Here is a 21729-nt window from a genome sequence, read left to right as displayed (position 1 = left end):
AGATAGACTAATCACCTTGTAGCTCCAGCTACATACTTAACACCCAGACATGAGAGTGGTATTGCTTTTTTCGTAGCTTTTATTTACAATTTGTGTTGTCCAAATCCTTAATTTGGACAACGGAACTGTGTAAAACAATAAAGCAGCATGCTTGGTTTGATAATGTAGCTTCACTTGTTGTTGTTGGACTTTGTCACCTCTGTTGCCAGAATGTAAATGACTACAAATGTTTATGTCACATTCATCGAACAAAACACTTCATCTTCACTTGAATCATTGATCGTCGTCATTAAGCATATGCAGCCTGGGGTACCAGGCTCATATTGCTCAAATAATTACATCCTAACAACAAGACTGTATATCACACATGGGGAGAATTTTAACTGCTTTTAAATTGTCAACGTGATGTTTCTCTTACTACAAGGTAAAAAAAAAAGGGTCCCATCAAAACAAAAGAGAGTTTTTCATGAGGACTTGTGACACTACACATCAGCTAGTTTTGAGCCTGTAAGACTCACACACCCAACTTGCTCTCTCTGGCCTTCATCGAACTTGTAGGAAACACTTGCACTCACACCTAAGGACAATTTAAGGTCAGTAATCAACCTACTCCGCATGTCTTTGGATGGTGGGAGGAAGCTGGTGCACCTGGAGAGAACCCACGCAGACAACATGCAAACTCCACACATAAAGGCCGGGGCAACCGGGGTTTGATCCCACGACCTTGTTGCTGTGAGGTGACACTACCGTGCTGCCCCAAAAAGGAAGTTTGTTCAGCGTTATTACCAACCATATTTATGTTTATTGTGGCAGTGACCTCCAGTGGTCACATGACGGACATATCATAAATAGGGGTAAACTAAGGAGGTGGATGGGTCAAACCCAGGACTTTGACACAGAAGAATGGCATTTGAGTCTCATGTGAAACCAAGTCAGTTATTTAGATTTTTATGTTAAATAGTGTTACGTGACTTATGTAATTGAGGCTACTAATTTGAACCCAAACCATGATGTTTTCCTAAACCTGACAAAGTTCAGTTTTGTTACCTTACCAAACTACGACTGTTTCACAATGTTAACAAAGTGTTTAATGTCAAGTGACTTGTGTCACGTGACTTACGCAATGCAGTTGAGGTCCGGTCACCTGTCGCTGGATAGTTACGCAAAATGCTAATATGTATCATTTTGGGAGGCATGGACAAACAACATTTTGTCAGTTAGGTTGGAGGACTTGTTGGTGGACAACCTAAGCGACTAATAAGACTCACTTCCCTCTAGCTAAATCTATTATAACCTGTAGATATGATCACGATGTTTGAACTTAGCAGGCCTCCAATATGCTGCTCTGCTGTTTCTTCAGGTTAACTCCTGGGATTCTGGGAAGCTGACACAGATACACAGATAATAACCACCATAAGACCTCCTGTCTTTTTTGGTTTACATTTTATTTGACAAGACAATGATCTGTAAAACATGTACAATAGTTTTCCCAAAAAGCATACAAAATGATAATCGATCTGTGATAAACAAAATAAATGAAAGAAAATCAATAAACACAAAAATGATCATCTCCAGTGTGTTTATTTTTTTTAGCATTGCCATCATCAATGTCAAACCCATCCCGTGTTTGTGTGTTTCCCGCTTTCATCATACGTTCTACTGTCAGATGAGAAGTGTGAGAATTGAAAAGCTAAAAATAACACAAAGAAGGCACGTCTGGCTCCGTGATGAAAAGCTGTGATGACAATGGATGAGCGAGAGAGAACGGGGGGGTGGGGGCAAACGGATTCAGACCGAACAGCGTTATCGTCGACATTCACAGCTTGTGTTTCTGGCATCGAAACCCGTAACGGGGAGCGGGGAGACGGAGCAAAGCACCTTGGCCGAAATGCAACGCTGCAGCTCTCACAGAAGGGACGGGCCCAGAGCCTTGAGCATACAGCTAATCCATCTAAAATCACAGCAGTTCCACCACATCAACCCCTTAACTGTTGACTCGTGCTTTTGGGCAAATACTGAAAAGTCGGAGTTTGAGCTAATATTTCTTTGCAATTTCCATTTTAGGAGGCGACTTCATGACTGTATTCCTGGTGGTGTCAAGATCTTAATTTGAGATACCTCAGAATGAAACAACTCTATTAGAAGGCTCTAGGTAAAACTGAATGATCCTCGAAATGAGACGGCAGAGCTTAAACTTATTACTGAATGCTTGCTGAGTCATTGGTCTCTGATATAATGGGCCCCAATGATTGTCTTTTCCCTTTTGCTCAATCTATCAACAGCAGCCTTCTGGCAAACACATTATACACATTAATCCACAGCAAACTAAATATTCATTCATTTTAGGAAATGAATTTACAGACAAAAAGCAAAACCATCACATTTAATTCACTTTCATGACAGCTTTTGTTCTGCGGCAGGGCTATTAAATACATCATACGTGATTGTCTGACACACGCACCATATAAGCGAATCAAAAAGCCACACTCTTGTCATGGCGGCTCTTCTTGCAAAACAGGGAAGCTTTTATCTTATAGGTCCATGCAGCATGCAGACATTCCCTTTAATCAAAATAAAGAATCTCAGACACAAAAAGCAGACATAAAAAAGAAATGTTTACGCCTTTAGCTATTGTAGAAGCCCCTGTTTATCCTGCAGCTGTACTGAATTTAAATTGCAGATTGATTTGTTATAGATGGAAACAAAATATTGCAACTAAACTTACTAATCAATTTCCACACCATAAATCAGTTATGTTAAAAATTGTCTTTCAGGATGGTGTAGCAGTATTTCAGTTAGCATGCAGCAAAAAAAGGTACTTTAATAATAACTACAAACAAAAACAAAAGCATCTCCACCAAAGCTAGTGACGGTTAAATATTAACAGATGATTGTCATACAGTACGTTAGAAAAACTAAAATATTGCATTTGGTGCTGACCTTGCTGAAGGTCAAAGCTGTGATGAGAAATGTCTGTTTTCTTCCCGTGATCTTTTCAGTCCTCTATTTCCTCCCTGTTATGTTACTAGTACAATCTGGTATTATTTCTCCATGTATGTGTCTCTCCTCCTGTTTAAATCTCAATCTGCAAACTCTATCAACTTTTATAACTCTTTGCAAACTGTCATCCACCACCTGACTATGTGCTCCTGTGGTTGATTTTAACTGGCTCGGTCAGCTACAGCCTGTCGTCCAACATTCGGGATTTGTGTGCCTCAATGTCTCAAGCATGGGCTCAAGATTAGAGGAGAGAAAAGATTGTATCTCTGTGTGTACTGCACTCTGTGGTTGTGAGATGACGATTCCATGCTGACAGCATTTTCGGATTAGCACTAAAGACAAAACCAGGCAGCCTGCCGAGCTGTCACGCGACAAAAAAAATCCCGCTCTCTCAACTTAAATTGGACGTTGTGCTCGTGGTCTGCATGACTGTGAAAGATGCATTGAGACAGAGATAAAAAAAAAAACAGCTTTCTTTTTTGACATTCAAAAACGTTTTTTACAAATGAAGAACATTATTCCGCAAACAGCCTTGCGAAAGTGTGTCAACAAGCCACCGATCATGCCATGCAGAGTAATATGAACAAGGAGTAAAATCCACACCATTTCATTTATTTTAATATATTTAAATAAAACATTTTAGTATTAAGCGACGACCTCAATGTACCCGTGAAAAGTAAAATAGTAATATACACTTTTTTAAATCGTTCAATTTGACATTTAACAAACTTCCATCCCTTGTACAGAGGCACTGATAACACCTACACTTGTTTATTTTTTTATGTGTACACATTTCACCAACAATATATTATTCATCAATATTATCAATACTATTTACACTGTTTGTTTATCATTTGGTACCATCTGACATCTGTGAAGACCAATTTTTGATTCAGCCAGGTATAGTTGCTCACCTTTTCTCTCTTTCATGTGGACAATCGGCTAAAATGCTAAATGCATGTTTTCTGCATATATAAAATGTTCTGCATATATCAGTGTGTGACCATTTTAATCTGTTAAAATGGCTGTAATGGCAGTATTTTTCTAATATATACAGAACATTTTCACTCTCTGATGAAACATTACTTATGTTTCCTCAACCCTAATAGTGTGATTTATAAGTGGAGTGGAGGACTGAATGCAAACATTGGTGTTTTTGTGTGTGAGTGCGTGCACATGTAAGAACCCTGTGGTGTGTGTGCTTTGCTGTAAACTGAGTTTCATCTCCCCAACACACAGCCTTACCACCTCTTGCAATTAACAACTGCAAATATGAATCATGGAATCTTAATCATGTAATGTTGCCAGGTTACGGAGCTTCAAAACTATGTCACGTCCCCTTCGTTAGTGCTAACGAGCAGCTCTGCACCCTGACAGTTGCTGCAGTCCAGGGACAGATGAGGCCCTTTGACAACATAATAAAGTGGAATATTTCTTCATTGGAGTGTAGCCTGGGCAGGAGTGTTTTTTTTTTTTTAGAGTAATTGTATGAATCGATAAATAACTGAAATACTTTCAAACATCTCTAGTGATTAATTGAAGCAGCCCGGAGAGCCAGATGATCAGGCTTTGGACTTCCTGGGACCAAATTCATCTGTGTGTAATTCAAACCCAACCAACTGTGGAAGAAGAGTAATTTCAAAGGATTTCAAAGATAGTATTTTTTATTACTTTCTCTGTAGCACAGGGCTGCAAAAGAAGCCTGATGTTTTATCCTTACATAGAGAGGAAAATATGTTCAAATCACTTTCCACGGCTGTAAACAGAAGAGCCCAGGACCGGCAGCCTCACATATAACAACAATTTTGCGATGGGGACATTGTATGTTTATGGCACAAAATGTTGCATATAATATTTCATAGTGAATCCACTGAAAATGCTATTGTCTTGCTGTTTTTTGGTGGAAATTTTGATTTGCAAGCATCACACAGGCAGTGCGCTGTGTATTAATTAGCTGAGGGGAGTGTTCCAGTTCACCTACATTGCAACACCTCTCAACCATGTTATTAACATATTGCAAAAGCCCACCTTTCAATGGCTATCTGGCTTGTCAGATATCATGAAATACTGTGTTTGTGCATCTTAAATTGCTTAAACTTTGATATTTTGTACTTTATTTTTGGTTTTCTTTACCAGATATTTGAAATGTAATGATGATTAAAACTCTATATGACACTTGCAAGAGTTTGGGGGGAAAAAACGTTCCTATTCCTCAGTAGACACAAGTGGCTCACCAGAAATTAAAACACCAATAAGAACTTGTTTTCATGGGGAGATGTACAAACATTTTAACCCATAACACCCCCTAAATGTGCCTGGTAAAGAAAAACTCAGCCAGATGCATAATGTCATATGTAGGATAAAACTTTAAATATTTAAAAAGTTGTACATTGGAAGGGATTTCTAGTGTGGAAACAACTGTGCTTGCCTTCGCTTTCCATGCAAATTTAGGTGACCTGGAACTTGCCCATAAGCCTGTGATGTAGTGCTGTGGTTGCCACGGCTAAACATACATGGCGGGAGATACAAAGCTCTCGCCGCGAGAGATGTTGGCAGCCGGTGGCTCGCGATTAGACAAATCTAAGTCGTTGTTGTGGTGACTGTCGGCGTGGTCTTTGAGTTCGTTGATGTTGTCGTATTTGGCCGAGTCTTCTAGGACTGGTGGGGCACCGCCGTTCAGGGCTCCAGTGGTCTCATCATCCAGGTTCTGCAAGATTCAACAGATTTCATACATGTTTATAGGGAATACAAATCATATTACATTAAATTCAATTATATTAATCTGATCACAGGAAGACTAGACAAAAACTCACCTTACCTGATAGTATAAAACACATTTCATACCAGGAGAATTATAGGATATAAAGAAATGTGCAAACCCTTTCATTTTTAAGTTAAAGTTACACAACAATACCATTTTAGGTTTAGTAACTATATACAGCTTAATATTAATATACTTTGATTGATTGGTACAAAGCAGAAAACACCATGACATCGCTGCAACGCAGTGTGTGGCTGTCCAAACAGATCTGGAGCCCACTGTGACTAAATGTGGCTCGTGTGCCAGTGAGCAAAAATATGCTTTTGCGTTTGTGTGTGAGTTACCGTGACAGGCTCTCCCCCTGTGGGCTCGTAGTAAACCTCTCCTGGGCTGAGAGGTGCTGTCTCTGTGGCCGTGGGAGGCTCTGATGGCTTGTTCAGCTGCTTGGACAGAAACCACATTAACACCGGGACAGTAACAACATAGAAAACAACACAACATCAAAGAGCTGAGAAGAGAAGCACTTGAAACAAAGAATAAAATGTACTGTTTAGAATATGTGTTTTATTTACATAGTATATGTACATTTATATATCTGTGGTGACTACAGCATTAATATATTTAGGCACTGGCACTAGCAGCACTTGGTCAAGGTTAGGGAAATATCATGGTCTGGTTTAACAGAAAAAGTCCACAGTGACTTGACACACAGCATGTTTAAACAAATTTTTTCTCTAACCTTAACCAAAGTGATTTTGCTGCCTAAAGCTAACAACATGCAGGACGCTCTCTTGAGTGACCACCACTCTCCACCCTCACCATGTCCCTGCAAGCCCCCAATTTAGCACTATAGACACATAACTTGTGGGAGACTAGCCTATATTTAATTCAAGGGACTAGATCTCAGATATATATTTAAAAAACATATTAACAGCTTTGAAAGCAAAACTCATTTTAATATACTGCTTTCAGAGATCTGAAGAATTGCAATAGACTTCAACTTGCCCTGAAAGGTTAGATACTTGGTAATTTTTTTTTTGTTTTCACCATGTTCCACTGCTTTCTAAGACATCTAATAAACTTTCACTGCTGAACCCTGTGAACCCCATTTAAGCCTGGGCATTTACAGGCGTTTAGACATCTTTTATACATCTAATCCAAATAAAACTGCAGAGTTTTAGTCTCATTACATCATGTGGCACAAGCACAACAAAATGTGATAGAATGATGGAATAAAATGAGTGGAGAGGGGAGGAGGAGAGGAGAAGAGCGCTCTAATGGACCTCTTTACAAACCAAGCTAATTATTTCGACACATAAGCCAACTCAGATCTCCAATCAATAGCCATTAGCCCCATTATAACTGCCCAAATGGACTCTGTGTGTTTGTATGTGTGTAGAATGTAATCATTGTGACAATAAAGATTGATTTGAAGCCATGTCGACCACTCACCATTTCTGTGGAGCTGCCTGCCTTAACAGGGGGAGGGGGCTTGTGCTTTGGAGGGCCCCTGATTGGAGAAAAGAGAAAAGATAATACTGTATTGATCGCTGCTTCGTTAAAACATCAGATTTCTTTGTACTAAACAAAGAAACAAGTTGGGCAACTGAGAGTGCACAGAAATAGAAAGGCTCTAAGTATTGAGCTCTAAGGACATCCCATTGTGCTGTAATTCAATCTGGATTCTATTATTACATCTATCAATTCCAAAATCAAGTATTTTCAATTAGAGTGATGAAATTATATGTGTTTCTCTATGTTGTTACAGTGTTTTCACACAGTAAGTCAGAAGCAGTGCTTAGTCTGTGGGTTTGTATTTGTAATGGCAGAGAAATATTTTTTTATGTTTTTTTATCAGAGCTTGTATGCTGCTATCTACAGAGTGTTGTAAGTGCAGTTTAGACATTACCTACCATACAGTTGCCCCTTTGTAAGGTTATAAAACCAAAACAAGTTATAAAGAGGCTGAAAGCTCTGTAGAGCTGCTGAGTTCCTAAAATTCTGTGCGACTTTGGCACTTTAGAAGTTAAAGTTGACAGGTAAGTTGGGAAATCCATCCCATAAAACCCATTTTAGACAAATAAGTAGGTGTTCTGCTTTATATTTTAAGATTAGGATTTCATTATTGATATAATAAAAATAATGCAGATGCTGGTTTTATCTGTCAATTAAAGTTTTGAATGTACTGCTCACATTTTTGTGTCCGTGCTAGCTTCTCTCAAGCTTAAAATTAGCTCTCAGGAGTTAGTGCCAGCCTCTTCCAACGAAATGTTTTTGAGCTTTAAAAAAATCCCTAATATCTTTCTTACTGCAGCTCGTATGGCATGCTGTATCCTCAGTGTGAACTCTACAACACTGGCAACAGTGGGAACCACGTGGACTAGCGGTGCTGGAAACAAATAATGGTTTGAGGCTTTAATTAATGTAATTTCCCAGTAATTTGTGTTCAAAACAGAGGTCGGGGTCATTTTATGAAATATTATGAGACTCGCTTACAAACCAAAGGCCATTTATAAAACACACATATGATTTGACCATGTACTTTGCAATCATAATTTCTGGTTGCTTGTAATTTTGGTAATAATCATAAAATCTATCTTTTTCTACTGGTGCATCACTGTAAGTGGCTGCACTTTAAAGCATCAGAAACATGTCTGCAACGTTCAGTAGCCGTGAATATAACTAACCTCTCTGACTCTCTGAGTAGGCAGGAAATAATGACTGTATATTTTGTTAATTTACTGGATACCCTGTTGTTCCACAAGAATTCTCAGTTTGGAAAATCACCTCTTAAACTGGAATTAAAACAGGGAAGATTTAATTAATTCCTCTTTACAGTGGTAGCCCAGGGGAGGAACAGCAAGGATACATTTTGGGAATAAAATTTCCAATAGCCTCACGCTATAAACTTTATGTCAGGATTTGTGACCAGGCTACCTATGGCTCCCCTCATGACAAGTAATAGGTTTTAATGAGCTTTAGTCCTGGAGGGGGAGATTAATTTTGCTCAGGAGGTTAAATAAACGATGAAGTTGATACAGGACTGCTAATGAAGACTTACTCTCCATCCTGGCGCTTACGGAAGAAGAAGATGATGATGCCACTGATAATGCCGATGAAGACGAGTGCGCCGAGGATGCCGCCGATAACGGCACCTGTCGATGGTCCTGGAGTGATTTTTCTCTTCTCTTCTTGTATAGGTGAAAGACACAGAGAAGAAAAACAGAGAGAAAGAGAGAGACTTTTACTACCAGCTAATACATTTAATTTGACTGTTTCTGGCACTTTATTGTTGCTTGCTTGCAACATTTGTATTTTTATGTGTTTGTGTGAGAGAAAGTAGTCTGTGGCTCTGAAAGTCAGCAATGTTTCATTATTAACTGTAGCCAAGAAATATATATGGAATGTATATGTAAAACAAACACATAAAAACAAGCAGTTTGGTTTTAATGAAATATGAGTAAAATGAACCACCACAAGAAATTCCGATGGTAATGGTAATGTGGAAGCAGGCAAAAGTCAAATTTCTATTCAGTGTCAGCACTGTATGCCTTATTATGGTGTAACATTGAAGCACATTCACATAAGCATAAGAACTCAATATGAGTTCTTGTAAAATAAAAGAGCCTCAAAGCTCTCTGTTGTAGGCCTACACTCATCACGCTATCACTCATGAATACTATAAATCTTTGCAATGCAGCCACACATCAGCAGTCTCACGCTGACCTTGACATCTCCTTTCAATTAAGAGCCTGTTTATGACTTCTGGAGGGTGGTGAGGCATCTAAATTGACTGTAAAAGCCTCTCATTACAGTAGTGCTTTTATTTTAAAGAGTGAAAAAAGACAGCAGCTGCACATAGCACACAACAAGCACCATGGATGGTTCTGCACAATCGTTGACTATAACAGGGAAACAACAAAGGGAGGGTTGAATGACTTTCACAGGTTGTCCTTTTGTTTTATGAAATCGCATTTCATTACTACCTCTGAAGTAAAACCACTCCACTGCGTTTGATACAAACATTATAAAAGGTTCCACTAATTTAGCTTTAATACATTTAGCCGATGATTATTTACCTACAAATGAAGCCAATGTTTGCTGCTGCTGCCATAAAAAATTGCAGCTCTTGAAACACAATTAAATGCAACTCTATAAATTTAAAAACAATTTTGCATTATTCAAGGACTTGCTTTCTTTCTTCACCGTTCCAAAGATCCATCTGCTAAGTTCGCATCCGTTACTGCCCTATTCTTAGGCCAAAGAAACATTGGCCTGGAGGGACCAGAACAAGAAACATCTGGATGCAAACATGCATTATACAAACAAAACAAAAAAGGTTGAGACTACCCCAAATTAATCTTTCTACCAAAGAAATAGTCAATAGCAAGGTCTGGGGGTTGTCCAGTTTAGGTGAGACTGTTTCTAGAAAGATAAGTATGTTTGAGTGCTTCAGATGTCATCATTTTGATTCTTTGAACATCCAAAATGAAATTCCATTAACCTCTGTTACATTGGGGTGGCTGCAGAGGTTTTAGAGGCTTATAAATATATAAGTAAATATATTTTAAAAATAAAAGTATAGATATATAATGGCTAGATACTACGAGGGATTAGTGAGAAAGTATAGGTAACTTGGAAAGGTGATATTGGATCAATGAGTGTGACATCAGATCAAGTTAAGAGTGACTGCATTGCCTTCTTCTTGCCAGCAGGTGGGGTTCTGCTCCAAGCTTACACAGCCTTCAAGGAGAGAGAGAGAGAGAGAGAGAGACAGACAGACAGACAGACAGACAGACAGACAGACAGACAGACAGACAGAGACAGAGAAAAAGATAGATAGATAGATAGACAGAGAGACAGAGAGATAGAGATAGACAGAGTGATAGAGAGATAGAGAGAAAGATAGATAGATAGATAGATAGACAGACAGAGAGACAGAGAGATAGAGATAGACAGAGTGATAGAGAAAGATAGATAGATAGATAGACAGAGAGATAGAGAGAAAGATAGAGAGATAGATAGAGAGAAAGATAGAGAGACAAATAGAGAGAGATAGATAGAGAGATAGAGAGAAAGATAGAGAGACAGATAGAGAGATAGATAGAGAGATAGAGAGAAATATAGAGAGACAGATAGAGAGATAGATAGAGAGATAGAAAGATAGAGAGGCAAATAGAGAGAAAGATAGAGAGATAGAGAGAAAGATAGAGAGACACATAGAGAGATAGATAGAGATAGAGAGACACATAGAGAGATAGATAGAGATAGAGAGACATATAGAGAGATAGAGAGAAAGATAGATAGATAGATAGATAGATAGATAGATAGATAGATAGATAGATAGATAGATAGATAGATAGACAGATAGATAGATAGATAGACAGATAGAGAGATAGAGAGATAGAGAGATAGAGAGATAGAGAGATAGATAGAGAGATAGATAGAGAGAGAGAGAGATAGATAGAGAAAAAGAGAGAAAGATAGAGAGATAGATAGAGAGAAAGATAGAGAGATAGAGAGAAAGATAGAGAGACACATAGAGAGATAGATAGAGATAGAGAGACATATAGAGAGATAGATAGACAGAGAGATAGAGAGAAAGATAGATAGATAGATAGAGAGACAGACATACAGAGAGATAGATAGAGAGATAGAGAGATAGATAGATAGAGAGAGAGATATAGATAGAGAAAAAGAGAGAAAGATAGAGAGATAGACAGAGATAGAGAGAAAGATAGAGAGATAGATAGAAAGAGAGATAGATAGAGATATATATAGACAGAGAGAAATATAGAGAGATAGACAGAGAGATAGAGAGAAATATAGAGAGATAGATAGATAGATATACAGAAAGATAGATAGATAGATAGATAGATAGATAGACAGAGAGAAAGATAGATAGATAGTGATAGAGAGAGATAGAGATAGACAGATAGACAGATAGACAGATAGAGAGAGAGATAGACAGATAGATATGCATGCTCAGGGAGGCTCAGTGGCTTTACATATTCATGTCTGTTCATGTAAATCCACTGGGATAGGACTGGCCAGTTTCTGTGTGTGTGTGTGAGAGAGAGAGAGAGAGAGAGAGTTAGCACATCTGCCACAGTGGTCACAGACAGAAGAGAGAGCATGCATTGATTATGTATGATCACAAACACACAGCCATGAATGAGGGAGGGAAGATAAAGGGAAGGACAGAGAAAAATTAAAACAAAGGAGATGGAGGCAAAGAGAGGGGGGTAGGGAAAGATAGAGATGGGGAAAGGAGGGAGGGGAGTCAAAGAGAAGAACTAGGTAGGAAATAAAGGGGAGGGAAGCGAGGAAGGAAGGGATGGATTTAAGGATGATGATGAATTGGTTGAAAGAGAAGAGTGTGGGAATATACAATGCCAGCATGCCAGATGGAGGGAGGAGGGAGAGAATGACACCGGCTTTTCTTCACAGCTGGAGATGCTCAAGCGTCTGCCCGGTCAGAGGTGGGACCTTAGTTTGAACCAACAGTTTAACGAGTATACCAGACTTTCATTTATCTATCTTTTAAACACAGGAATGTACAAATGAAACAACTACATGCCTAACCTTAATCCCCTATTCCTAACCCAATTCTGACCTGAAACCTTAAACCAAGTCTTGACCTTCAAAAAGCTACTGAAACTTGTGGGATCCAGCATTTTGGTTCACACACAGCTGTCGGACCCCACAAGTATAGTGGAATCCCAGTTTTTGGACCCCACAAATATAGTTAAACAAGCCCACACTCAAACACACAGGCACACACACAGACACACATACAAAAGCGTATGAATTGAAGCAATGCCTACATCCCTCCCTGCGTGTGCCTTGTTAAAGTTTATACTGGCAATATTTGCCATTGAAGTTTGTGGTCAATAACAAACTGCCTTTTTAATAAACAATGAGTCATGGTGCTGCATGAGAAATGCCACACAGGCAACATGGGAGGGGTTGGGTGGGGGTAAGGAGGAGGAGGGCGGGATTAGCAGCAGGAGCAGAAACCTGATTGGTCGGAGAATGGGGTTGAAACAGTAGAGTGCACCCCAGAAGAGAAGAGAAGATGGATTACAGAAAGGAATTAGTTTCTCTGAAGTCAGATGCAAAACTGGTGTTAGCAATCTGTCCGAGAACAGAGAAAGCATCAGCCGCTAAGCTGATCAAACGCACCAGTTCTTCTCACTGCAACACTGGGTGTTGAAGTCAATTTCCATCCACCTGTTTGTGCGACTAGGTTGACTTCAGGCAGAAAGAAATCCTGAATGGAAATGACAGAAATTTGAATAAATGGATAAATACCATTTTTGTTTTACACGTTTTTACTTCGTTGTTGGAAAGGTTGGGTTGCTGATTAGGAAAAGATGCAATATTCTTTCTAATAAATAATGTCATTACAGCACGAGTTTCTACGTTTTTCGTTTTAATTTTTTTGACAGCCACCCACCCTTACATGGCTCCCCTCCACCACAAAGCCCTAAAAATAAAGAATCAAAGAGGCAGCAAATGGCATACGGTATGTGTGTGGAGAGAAATGTATTTACATAAACCTGGTTTATCACATTTATTAATAACAAAACTACTGGACAAGCACCAAACAAACCTAAGCCGTTATCACTCAGCAAACAAGATTATACAGTGCACAGGGTCATGATATGAGAGCAGAACATATTTTGAGAGAAATTAAATTTCTTCTTTTTTATATAGTGGCAATTCATAACAGAAGTTATCTCATTGCACCTTTGATACAAAACAGGTCTAGACTGTGGTCTGTAATTGTATTTCAGAGACAATTCCCAAGGAAAAACTAACAGACAGAAACCTTGAGCAGAACTTGAGTGGGTGGAAAGAGAACACACAGTAGGACATAACTATGTAAAATAATAACAATCTTAACTGGTAATATCAATAAAAATAACAAGTATAGAAATAATAATGATAATAGTAATAATAGGACTAATAATAATAATAATTGTAGCAGCGGGTGTCGGTCAAGAACATGGGGCAGTTGGTGGCTTGCAATCATAGATCCAGACTCTACAGCTCAGGAGGCAGAAATACATGCTGAAAGCGACAGAAGGAGAGAGAAAAGAGAGACTAGAAAGCACAAAACTGTGGGAAACCATGATTTTGTGGATACTCCGTTTGCGATCTGCTTTCGGGATTTTGACTGACGGTGCTTGAGAGGGTGAGAGAGAGCGTTTCAAAAGGATAGAGCCTTATTCCACCCTTAGGTAGATGAAAAAGATGATGGAACACATTGGAAAAGAAGCCCGATGGTACTTAAATTGTGAGGTTTAACATCATGATGCCTCACTGCCAAGTCAAATCCAAGGAGTTTGTATGCATGGGATACAAATCTGCCTAAATGTATGCACAACTTGGAGGACAATGAACAAAGGAAGCAAGGTTGCTCTCTCAAATATGGCTACACCATCCTTTTTGCTTACTCTAAATACTGATGACACTCATGATTCTGTTATTGTTTGCTCTCAAAACCTATGTTACGCTTAACAAATCTGTGAAATAAATGCTGTCAAATCTTAACTCGCTGACTAATTACTCCTTGTTGTATTCCTAAGGTGGTTTTGCATTAATTAACTTCCATACAGATACTGTACTAATCCATACAGACATACAAGGTGGGAAGCATCAACTAAATATTAACCTAATGTTACAGAAGCAGCGCAGTAACCCTAGGAATTCTGTCGATATTGGGCAATTCTGCACTAATGCCAGTGTTCAAACACACACACAAACCTTAGAGAACTACACCTTTCACTTTCATTCAGCTCCATCCATTACGGTCTTTACGCAGATTTCTTTGTCATCAAGCCAGTCCTGGTTGTTGGGTATTTATATGAATTATCAAAAATGTATGCTGTTAAATCAATAGCCTGGGCTTCACACTGTAGCATTGGTTTCTAGATGTAAAAACACGGGACTACAGCAGGCCTTCACTCCTGCTTAGCTCTGTTTCTGTCCATTTCTCACTCCATTGCCTGGTAGCAAAACACCCCAAATCTGCAGATTTAATGCTATTAAGTGACACTCAAGTGGTGAGAAATTGCTACTGAATCACATGCAATTTAAATAAAATTGAAACAACATTCCCAGTCTAAAGCACCCCATTGCTCTCTCTTATCAAACGCTCCAGTGTAGGGGCTGTATTACTGTATTAGCCATCAGAGAAACACATTGTGCCCAAGGCCTGCACTTAACTATCTCTCCCTAATACACAACAATTGGTGAAAAAAAAAAAAGAATGGAAAAAGGCAAGGTCTCACACACACAGATATATGCACCTCAGCAGCACAAGTAAGTTGCTTGTAAGATTCAGGAATGTAAGCTCATTGTTGTTATTCCCACGGCAGACATTACTATTTTACATTACATGTCACAGAGTGGGAAACATAAACCTTGAAGAATTGGCAGAGCAGATGACACACATGAGATCAAACAAGCAATTTTTGTGACTCATTTGTCTTCAATTAAGTGAAATGAGGGGGGCACCAGGTAGTAGTCTAACTTCTGGGAATATTAAGAAATGTATCTGTAGAAATAATGCAATCAGGAAAAGGTAAATTACCTTTTAGCAGGTGAGGGTATAAATCCAACATTAACAGCATGGCAAAAAGCTGATTAAACACTTGTGTGCAATTTATACTCAAGCAAAAACCGTGCCTTATCCAAATGAAAAGTTCAGTTTTTAAATCAAGAGAGAGCATGATATAACTATCACAGTGTTCGACATTACATAAGCTCACAAAGATTGTTAACTGACAAAAGACCTGACAGAAGTAGAGTGTTTTTTACTATCACTGTGATATACTGTCAGGAGTAGAGGTGGGTTGTTCAACAAAGTAGCATCTGTACTCGCGTCAAGAGAATCTTTACAGAAAAATGTGTCTCATATTAGATTATGTTTTGGGCACATTGGCGGTCTTCTTGGTGCTGCTGTTGTGTGCATGTGTGCAATTATCACCTTGTTCAGTTCAGAGAATTCCCACTTTTTTATATCTCATTAAAAACGACCCTGTGTTAACGTGCATGTAACTGAAATATTAACAGAGAATAGTAAAATGAAAAACTAATTGTTTGGCAAATTGCTCAGGGGTAATGAAAATGTATTCAGATAAATGCATTTGCCTCAAATCACAAACATACGTCTCTCCTCTACATGACACATTAGCTGCTTGTAATAAAAACTTAACGGTATCGATATCAGTGTTCATGGACACAGCATTACTTGTTATTGGATCAGAACAAAACGTTCGCCCACCCCCTTATTGGCAGCCAAGTCTATTCCTTTTGCTACTACTACTTTTGCATGACCAGATCTCAGTCTTGTGAATCTCGCAGGAACCTACAGTTAAGAACCGCAGAAGCCATTTAGAAAATGGTGTGGACACAGTGGACTGTAATCATAACAATATCCCCTGAAATGATGTTAGAGAGAACTGAAGACTGAGGCTGGTGCTGCTGTCTATAAAATGCCATTTTGGAAAGTGAGCATTTCTAAACGTATGGCTGATTGAATGGCTGCCTCAGACTTTTTAAGGTCGTGTTGCCCAAATGTTTTTGACAAAAATTTCTCAAGACCTATGAGCTTATGAAGGAGTTTTGCTACAAACCACTGTGGCTATGTGCATGAAATGTAACATGACATGAAACTGTAATGCAATATGACAGGAGATGAATGAATGTTTCAGATTCAGCTACTGGAATTTGCTGCCACACACACACACACACACACACACACACACAAAACAATTCATGTACTTTCACTCTGCCTGTTTCTCTCCCTGAACGCGAGACTCACATACACTTAGTCAACTTATAAATAGCAGGTTCTGTGTTGGAAGGAAGGAGGGAAGCAGGAGGGAAGATGAGAAAAGAAAGTGAGGCTCAGAGACGATTGGGAACGGAAACAAGGGAGGAAAATCAAAAGAAGAGAAGAAGGAAGGAAGGAAAACAGAGAGGAGCGTGAAGGTGAAGCAGTGAAGGAGAGCAAACGGAGCAGGGTTGGGGTTCAAGGAAGAGGGAGGGATGAGGAGTGACAAACGAGGGAGGGAAGATGGCGAGGAAGGAGGGATGAGGAGAGACAAACGAGGGAGGGAAGGTGGCGAGGAAGGAGGGATGAGGAGGGGGTGATAGGAGTGTTGTGGCCTGCGGAAACAAGGAGGAGATTTTAAAGGTCTAAACACTCCCGAGGGAGGCCATGAGTGACACTGGAACAACAACTGCCTCTCTTTCTCTCTCAGTTTCTCACAATCCATCTTTCACCTCCTGCTCTTTTTCTTGTTTGTTCTTCATGATTTTCACTTTCTCTATGACGGTCCTGATATTTTTTCTCTCCCATCATCCTCCTTTGCTGCATATAAAGCACTTCCTCTCTCTTTTCTCTCATCTCTCCCATGTTTGTCCTTCAGCCCTTCATCAGACTACTGCACTCTGTACTTCTATATACGCCTCCAGTTAAGACACACTCTCTCAATCATTTTGGGTTTTTTCTCTTTTCACAGCCGCTGTGTCGCCTTCTATCGCAGTCTGTTGCTCACTTGCTCTCTGCTGCTGTGCCAACATGAAAAAAATGGCTGTTGCTTTGTCCTTCCCTTACAAAAACAGCTATTTTTCACAGTGCCCCCCCCCCCCCACTGACTCACAAACAGCGACATTAACGTGCACTCTCGCATTTACTGACTCTGAAAAGACAAACTGACTAACAAACACGCACACACAGATAACACAAATCCATAAATACAGTGAGCAGCATGCAGCCACCAAACACGAAAAAGACCTCTAAGACCACGAGTGCAGAGAAATTACTGCAATCAGCGAGCAATTATGATGAATAAAAAAGGAATGATTATAATCTTAGAGGCTAAAAGCTTCTTTATTCCTTTCAGCAAGGCACTTCAGAAAAGAGGTACGAGAGCTGGAGAGTGAGAGTGAAAGAGGGTGTAGGGAAGAGACAGCAACAAGCGAGTGGCAGACAAAACGATCAGATCAGCATAATTGAATAGTGTGTTGCACATTAAAGCTGATTTTACATTTAACATCGTAAAACCTCTTCACTGCACAGGCGTGCCGCAATGAACACAATAGTTATGAAAGTTAAACATGTATTTTTGCTTAATGGACGTCAACAAACTGGATAAATTAACAAACATTTTGCCAGTAGATGACATTATTAATCAAAATCAATACATTTAGAGGATGTATTTTCATTTCCCAAAGTCTTAAAATCAACAATTGAAATGTGAAAGGCATTACACATATCATGCCCCCTTCCATATACCAATTAAATCACAAAGAAATACTAGAAATCTAGCAATCGACTTGCTTTTTAAAGAAATAACACTTCAAGCCTGAAAATAAGACAAATAACGTTTTGCTGTGTATCAGTCTCTAGTGAGGCTGCAAGAGTGAGCAGTATCCGTCTTTGTTCTGTTAATTGGGATCCTGCAGCTTTAGAGTATTTCACAAAATCAGTTTAGGTGCTTGTTTTGTGTCCTTCATGGTGTGTTTGACTTAATTTTAAAAGACAAAACCTATAGTAAGCCTTTATTACAGTTTGAAACAGCCACTGGTGATGCAGCAAGTGTTTCAGCAACACGTCTTCAAACCTAAACATTAAAATAGGTCGTTTAACAATGACCCCATAAAGTTACGTTATGACAAGTGAGCGAACGGTCGCTGTTTGACTAGGGTTTGGCACCAAAACTACTGTTGTGTTAAAATAAGTATGTTATGTATGTAAGTTGAGTAACTTAAGAGGTTTCAGGGTCCATTTTAGTCAGTGGTGAGTTTTTCTTCTCTCTGTGTAGGACAGGAAGTTTTATCACAGCAACAGTACAAAAGAGTTTTTTTTACCAGAAATTGTTTTAATGATCTAAAACATCAATGGTAAATGCCAGGACTTTGGTATTAGTCCCTTGCTAAAGTTGCACTGATCGACCTACAGACAAACTCTCCAGGGCTGATTAAGACAGGTGTTGAATTTTCCTTTTAATGCTTCAAGCGTGATTTTAAAACAAAAGAAAATGAGGACAAAGGAAGGGTCATGATCAGAAGAGATTTGCCAATTGAGGATGGATTGGATGATTTGGCGGACTAGAACAAGTGGGCCAGTGGAAGAATCATTAATAATTTCAAGGCAGCTCCAACACTGTGCACTCAGTGTAATTAGCCTTCTGAGACTAGACAAGAGCCATCCAACCCACGACTTTCTGGTTACAGTACGTGACGGTTTTAAGCCTGCAGAGAAACAAAACACACATGCAAAAACACACATGATGCACGCCTATATGTGTCACTAATAGGGAAGCAGGTCTGATGGGAACTTTAAAATCCCATTGCACAGCGTGGCTCACACACACACACACACACGCTCAAGCATTGCATGACCTTTTTGAATAAATATGCCTATCAGTGCTCTCTGTGTTTGTGTGACAGATATCGTACTAGGATATGCAACACTTCACAACCTTATCTGAAGCCAGAGATCCCCTTTCATTTTCTGACAGCTCTGTGTGCAAGGTTTTTTCTGTCCTTTCTCCCCATATGTCTCTACCCACTTAACAGATTAAAGAATACAAAAATGTACACACACACTTACACACATACACACGGTCTCTCATACACATGCAGACACATCCTGTTGCTTGTTTCCCCAAATAACCGAAGGCTCTAACCGAAGGTAGATGGGGTGGGGGTGAGAGTAGTGAAATGGCATTGCTCTCTAAATGATCCAGAGCAAATGAGTTTATCTCAGAGACAGCCAGCCCCCAAACCATACAGGATCAAACTAGGTCATACACAGAGAAAGAGAGGGAGAGACAGACTAGAGGAGAAAAGAGAGAGAAAACACAGATGAGGAGGGACAAAACGGCGGCATGAAGAGGAAAATGCATAAGGAGAGAGAAAAGGAGGCGATGAAGAGCGACCCCGGCTGAATTTATCTCCTCTCTTCAATCTTCTCTCGCTGGTCCGCTTGCCTCCTCTCTTCTCTTTGTGCAAACACACTGAAGCTGACATTTCGAGTTGTCCCCTCTCTTAAAAGAGTTGTCACCTACCTAGTCAAATTACATCAAATCACTTAGAGGAGGGGAGGGAGGGGAGCGAAGCAAGGTGCTTCAAAGGAAGTTTTTCAGAGGGACCAAGAGCTGGGGACGCGCTCAGTCTCGAGTGGAAAATCTGCTGTTCAAACCAACAACAGACTGAGTTGTTTCTTTGTGGTGGCACTTCAGTAGTTTAAAGGGATTAGGCCACAGTGTGAGTACAGTACAGCATCAGAACTTTGCTGTACTTTGAATAACATATTCCAAGACTTTAAAGACTTTAAGTGATACAATTCACAACATACTGTCATAGCTATATAAACTTGCAAGGGGACCCTTAAAACTTGACAATATTTCTCTGCGAGTGAAAAAGTTGTCTCATGATATCAGCATGACATGAGTGTGAGTGTTTAATTAGCATAGAAGATGCTTGCGCCACTTTTACATTGTTTGTGTAGCAGCATTTTGGGTACAGGGTGGAAATAATAAATGGCAACAGAGTGACAGACAAGACACAAACAATAAGTATGACTATTATTCCAGTCATATATTTTGTCACTGAAGATTTCTTAAAAATAATGTTAAAATAGTGTCTATAAGTCTATGCTCACACTCCTACTTTCCAACGGTCATACATGTCATTTAAGGAAATGGTCATATATGTAGTTTTAGGAGTTACTGACAATCAACCTATTTTGTCATTTGGGTATGACGACTTTTTGCCAAGAGCCCAAGAGACCAACCAGCATTCCTGTGGTAGAATGCTACCTGGTAGGTTTGCTTCGTGCCAATTCTCTTTATAAATTGATAGTGTCTGTTATGTAACATCTCAAATAAGACAGAGGACTGCAAATTACAAAGCTATCTTTTCAACATTTTTCAAGAACAGAACCTTTTATCAACTATTTTATGTTAAGACAGCTTCAAATCTTTGGCAGCAGAAACAGGAATCTACATCACCACAGTTTTTGCCCAAAGCCAACTGACTTTGGACAAAACCAGGATAAGTGGATCATAAGCATGTCTGATATTTGGTGGAAGTTTGTCCAAACATATTAAAGACGACTGCATCCTGTTCAATGCCCCTTGCTGTATTTATTTGTTAGTTCTGTATCTTATTCTTCTTCCAAAGTAGTTTTAATAGACTTCAGGAGAATTTTGACAATTGACGGAAAGAAGAAAGAGTGAAGGGAGAAAAGTAAAATGCTGCTCGTATTAAAAGAACTAAATAATAAGAGATACTGAATTTAAATCTTAGCTGTTGAAAAGATACATTATTGTTATTATCAGCCAGCTTGCCCAGGCATTGAATGATTAATCTACTGTGGAGCTGAAACGTGTTAAAATTAACATTTCTGAGGACTTTGTATTAAAACTGGTATGTATTTTCAATTTGACTTTGGAATTCTACAAACTGTATCCACTGTTGATTTTAAAGCTTTATCTTCTCACCTTGAGCACATAAAATGCCCTAGGCTGTCTGAGGAGGGAAGATGTCTGAATTTCCTCTTTCACCATAGTATTCTTCTTTACCCTTATGTCCCAAGGATGTTTGTTTTTGTTTTCTTAGAAAGCTATTGGGTATGATATTGATATTGGGTTATGAAAAATGAGTATAAATCTGGGTGAAAATCTGGCTATAAAAATACTCTAAGTGAACCATTTTAGTTGAACCATTTATTTTCAAATCACTTTTGTTTTATTAACTCTACTTTCTATCTTTGGAAGCACTCTCTGAACTCAGAGAAAATGATGAGTAAAAAAAGTGCAGCCTTGTGCATTTTCAATCATTGTCATCAAAATCTTAGCCAAAATGTACATCAGAAAATAGTTACAGAGGTAATCCACTGTGTTGTGCCGTTTGTACTACCTGTTTCGAGAAATGCACTTATT

General features: G+C 39.1%; 1 protein-coding gene across 2 annotated transcripts in view; it reads right to left on the bottom strand.

The window, feature by feature from the left end:
* Positions 1-1426: 1426 nt before the first annotated feature.
* pvrl2l (PVR cell adhesion molecule related 2 like) overlaps positions 1427-21729 on the bottom strand; it is a 280996-nt gene continuing 260693 nt past the window's right edge. The window contains exons 7-10 of one of the 2 annotated variants that reach the window (XM_038724483.1): positions 8823-8952; positions 7214-7271; positions 6106-6201; positions 1427-5707 (exon numbers count right to left, since the gene is read on the bottom strand). In XM_038724483.1, the coding sequence (XP_038580411.1) occupies positions 5504-5707; positions 6106-6201; positions 7214-7271; positions 8823-8952 (488 nt within the window). In that variant the 3' untranslated portion in view covers positions 1427-5503. The remainder of the gene's footprint in view (positions 5708-6105; positions 6202-7213; positions 7272-8822; positions 8953-21729) is intronic. The other variant, XM_038724484.1, reaches the window with a different exon arrangement.

This window comes from Micropterus salmoides, unplaced genomic scaffold, assembly GCF_014851395.1.
Source record: "Micropterus salmoides isolate LMB-PRFRI ecotype aquatic unplaced genomic scaffold, ASM1485139v1 Ms_hic_scaffold_17, whole genome shotgun sequence".
Lineage (NCBI taxonomy): Eukaryota > Metazoa > Chordata > Actinopteri > Centrarchiformes > Centrarchidae > Micropterus > Micropterus salmoides.
Note: the sequence above shows the minus strand (reverse complement) of the source record. Positions and strands in the feature narration are given on the sequence as shown.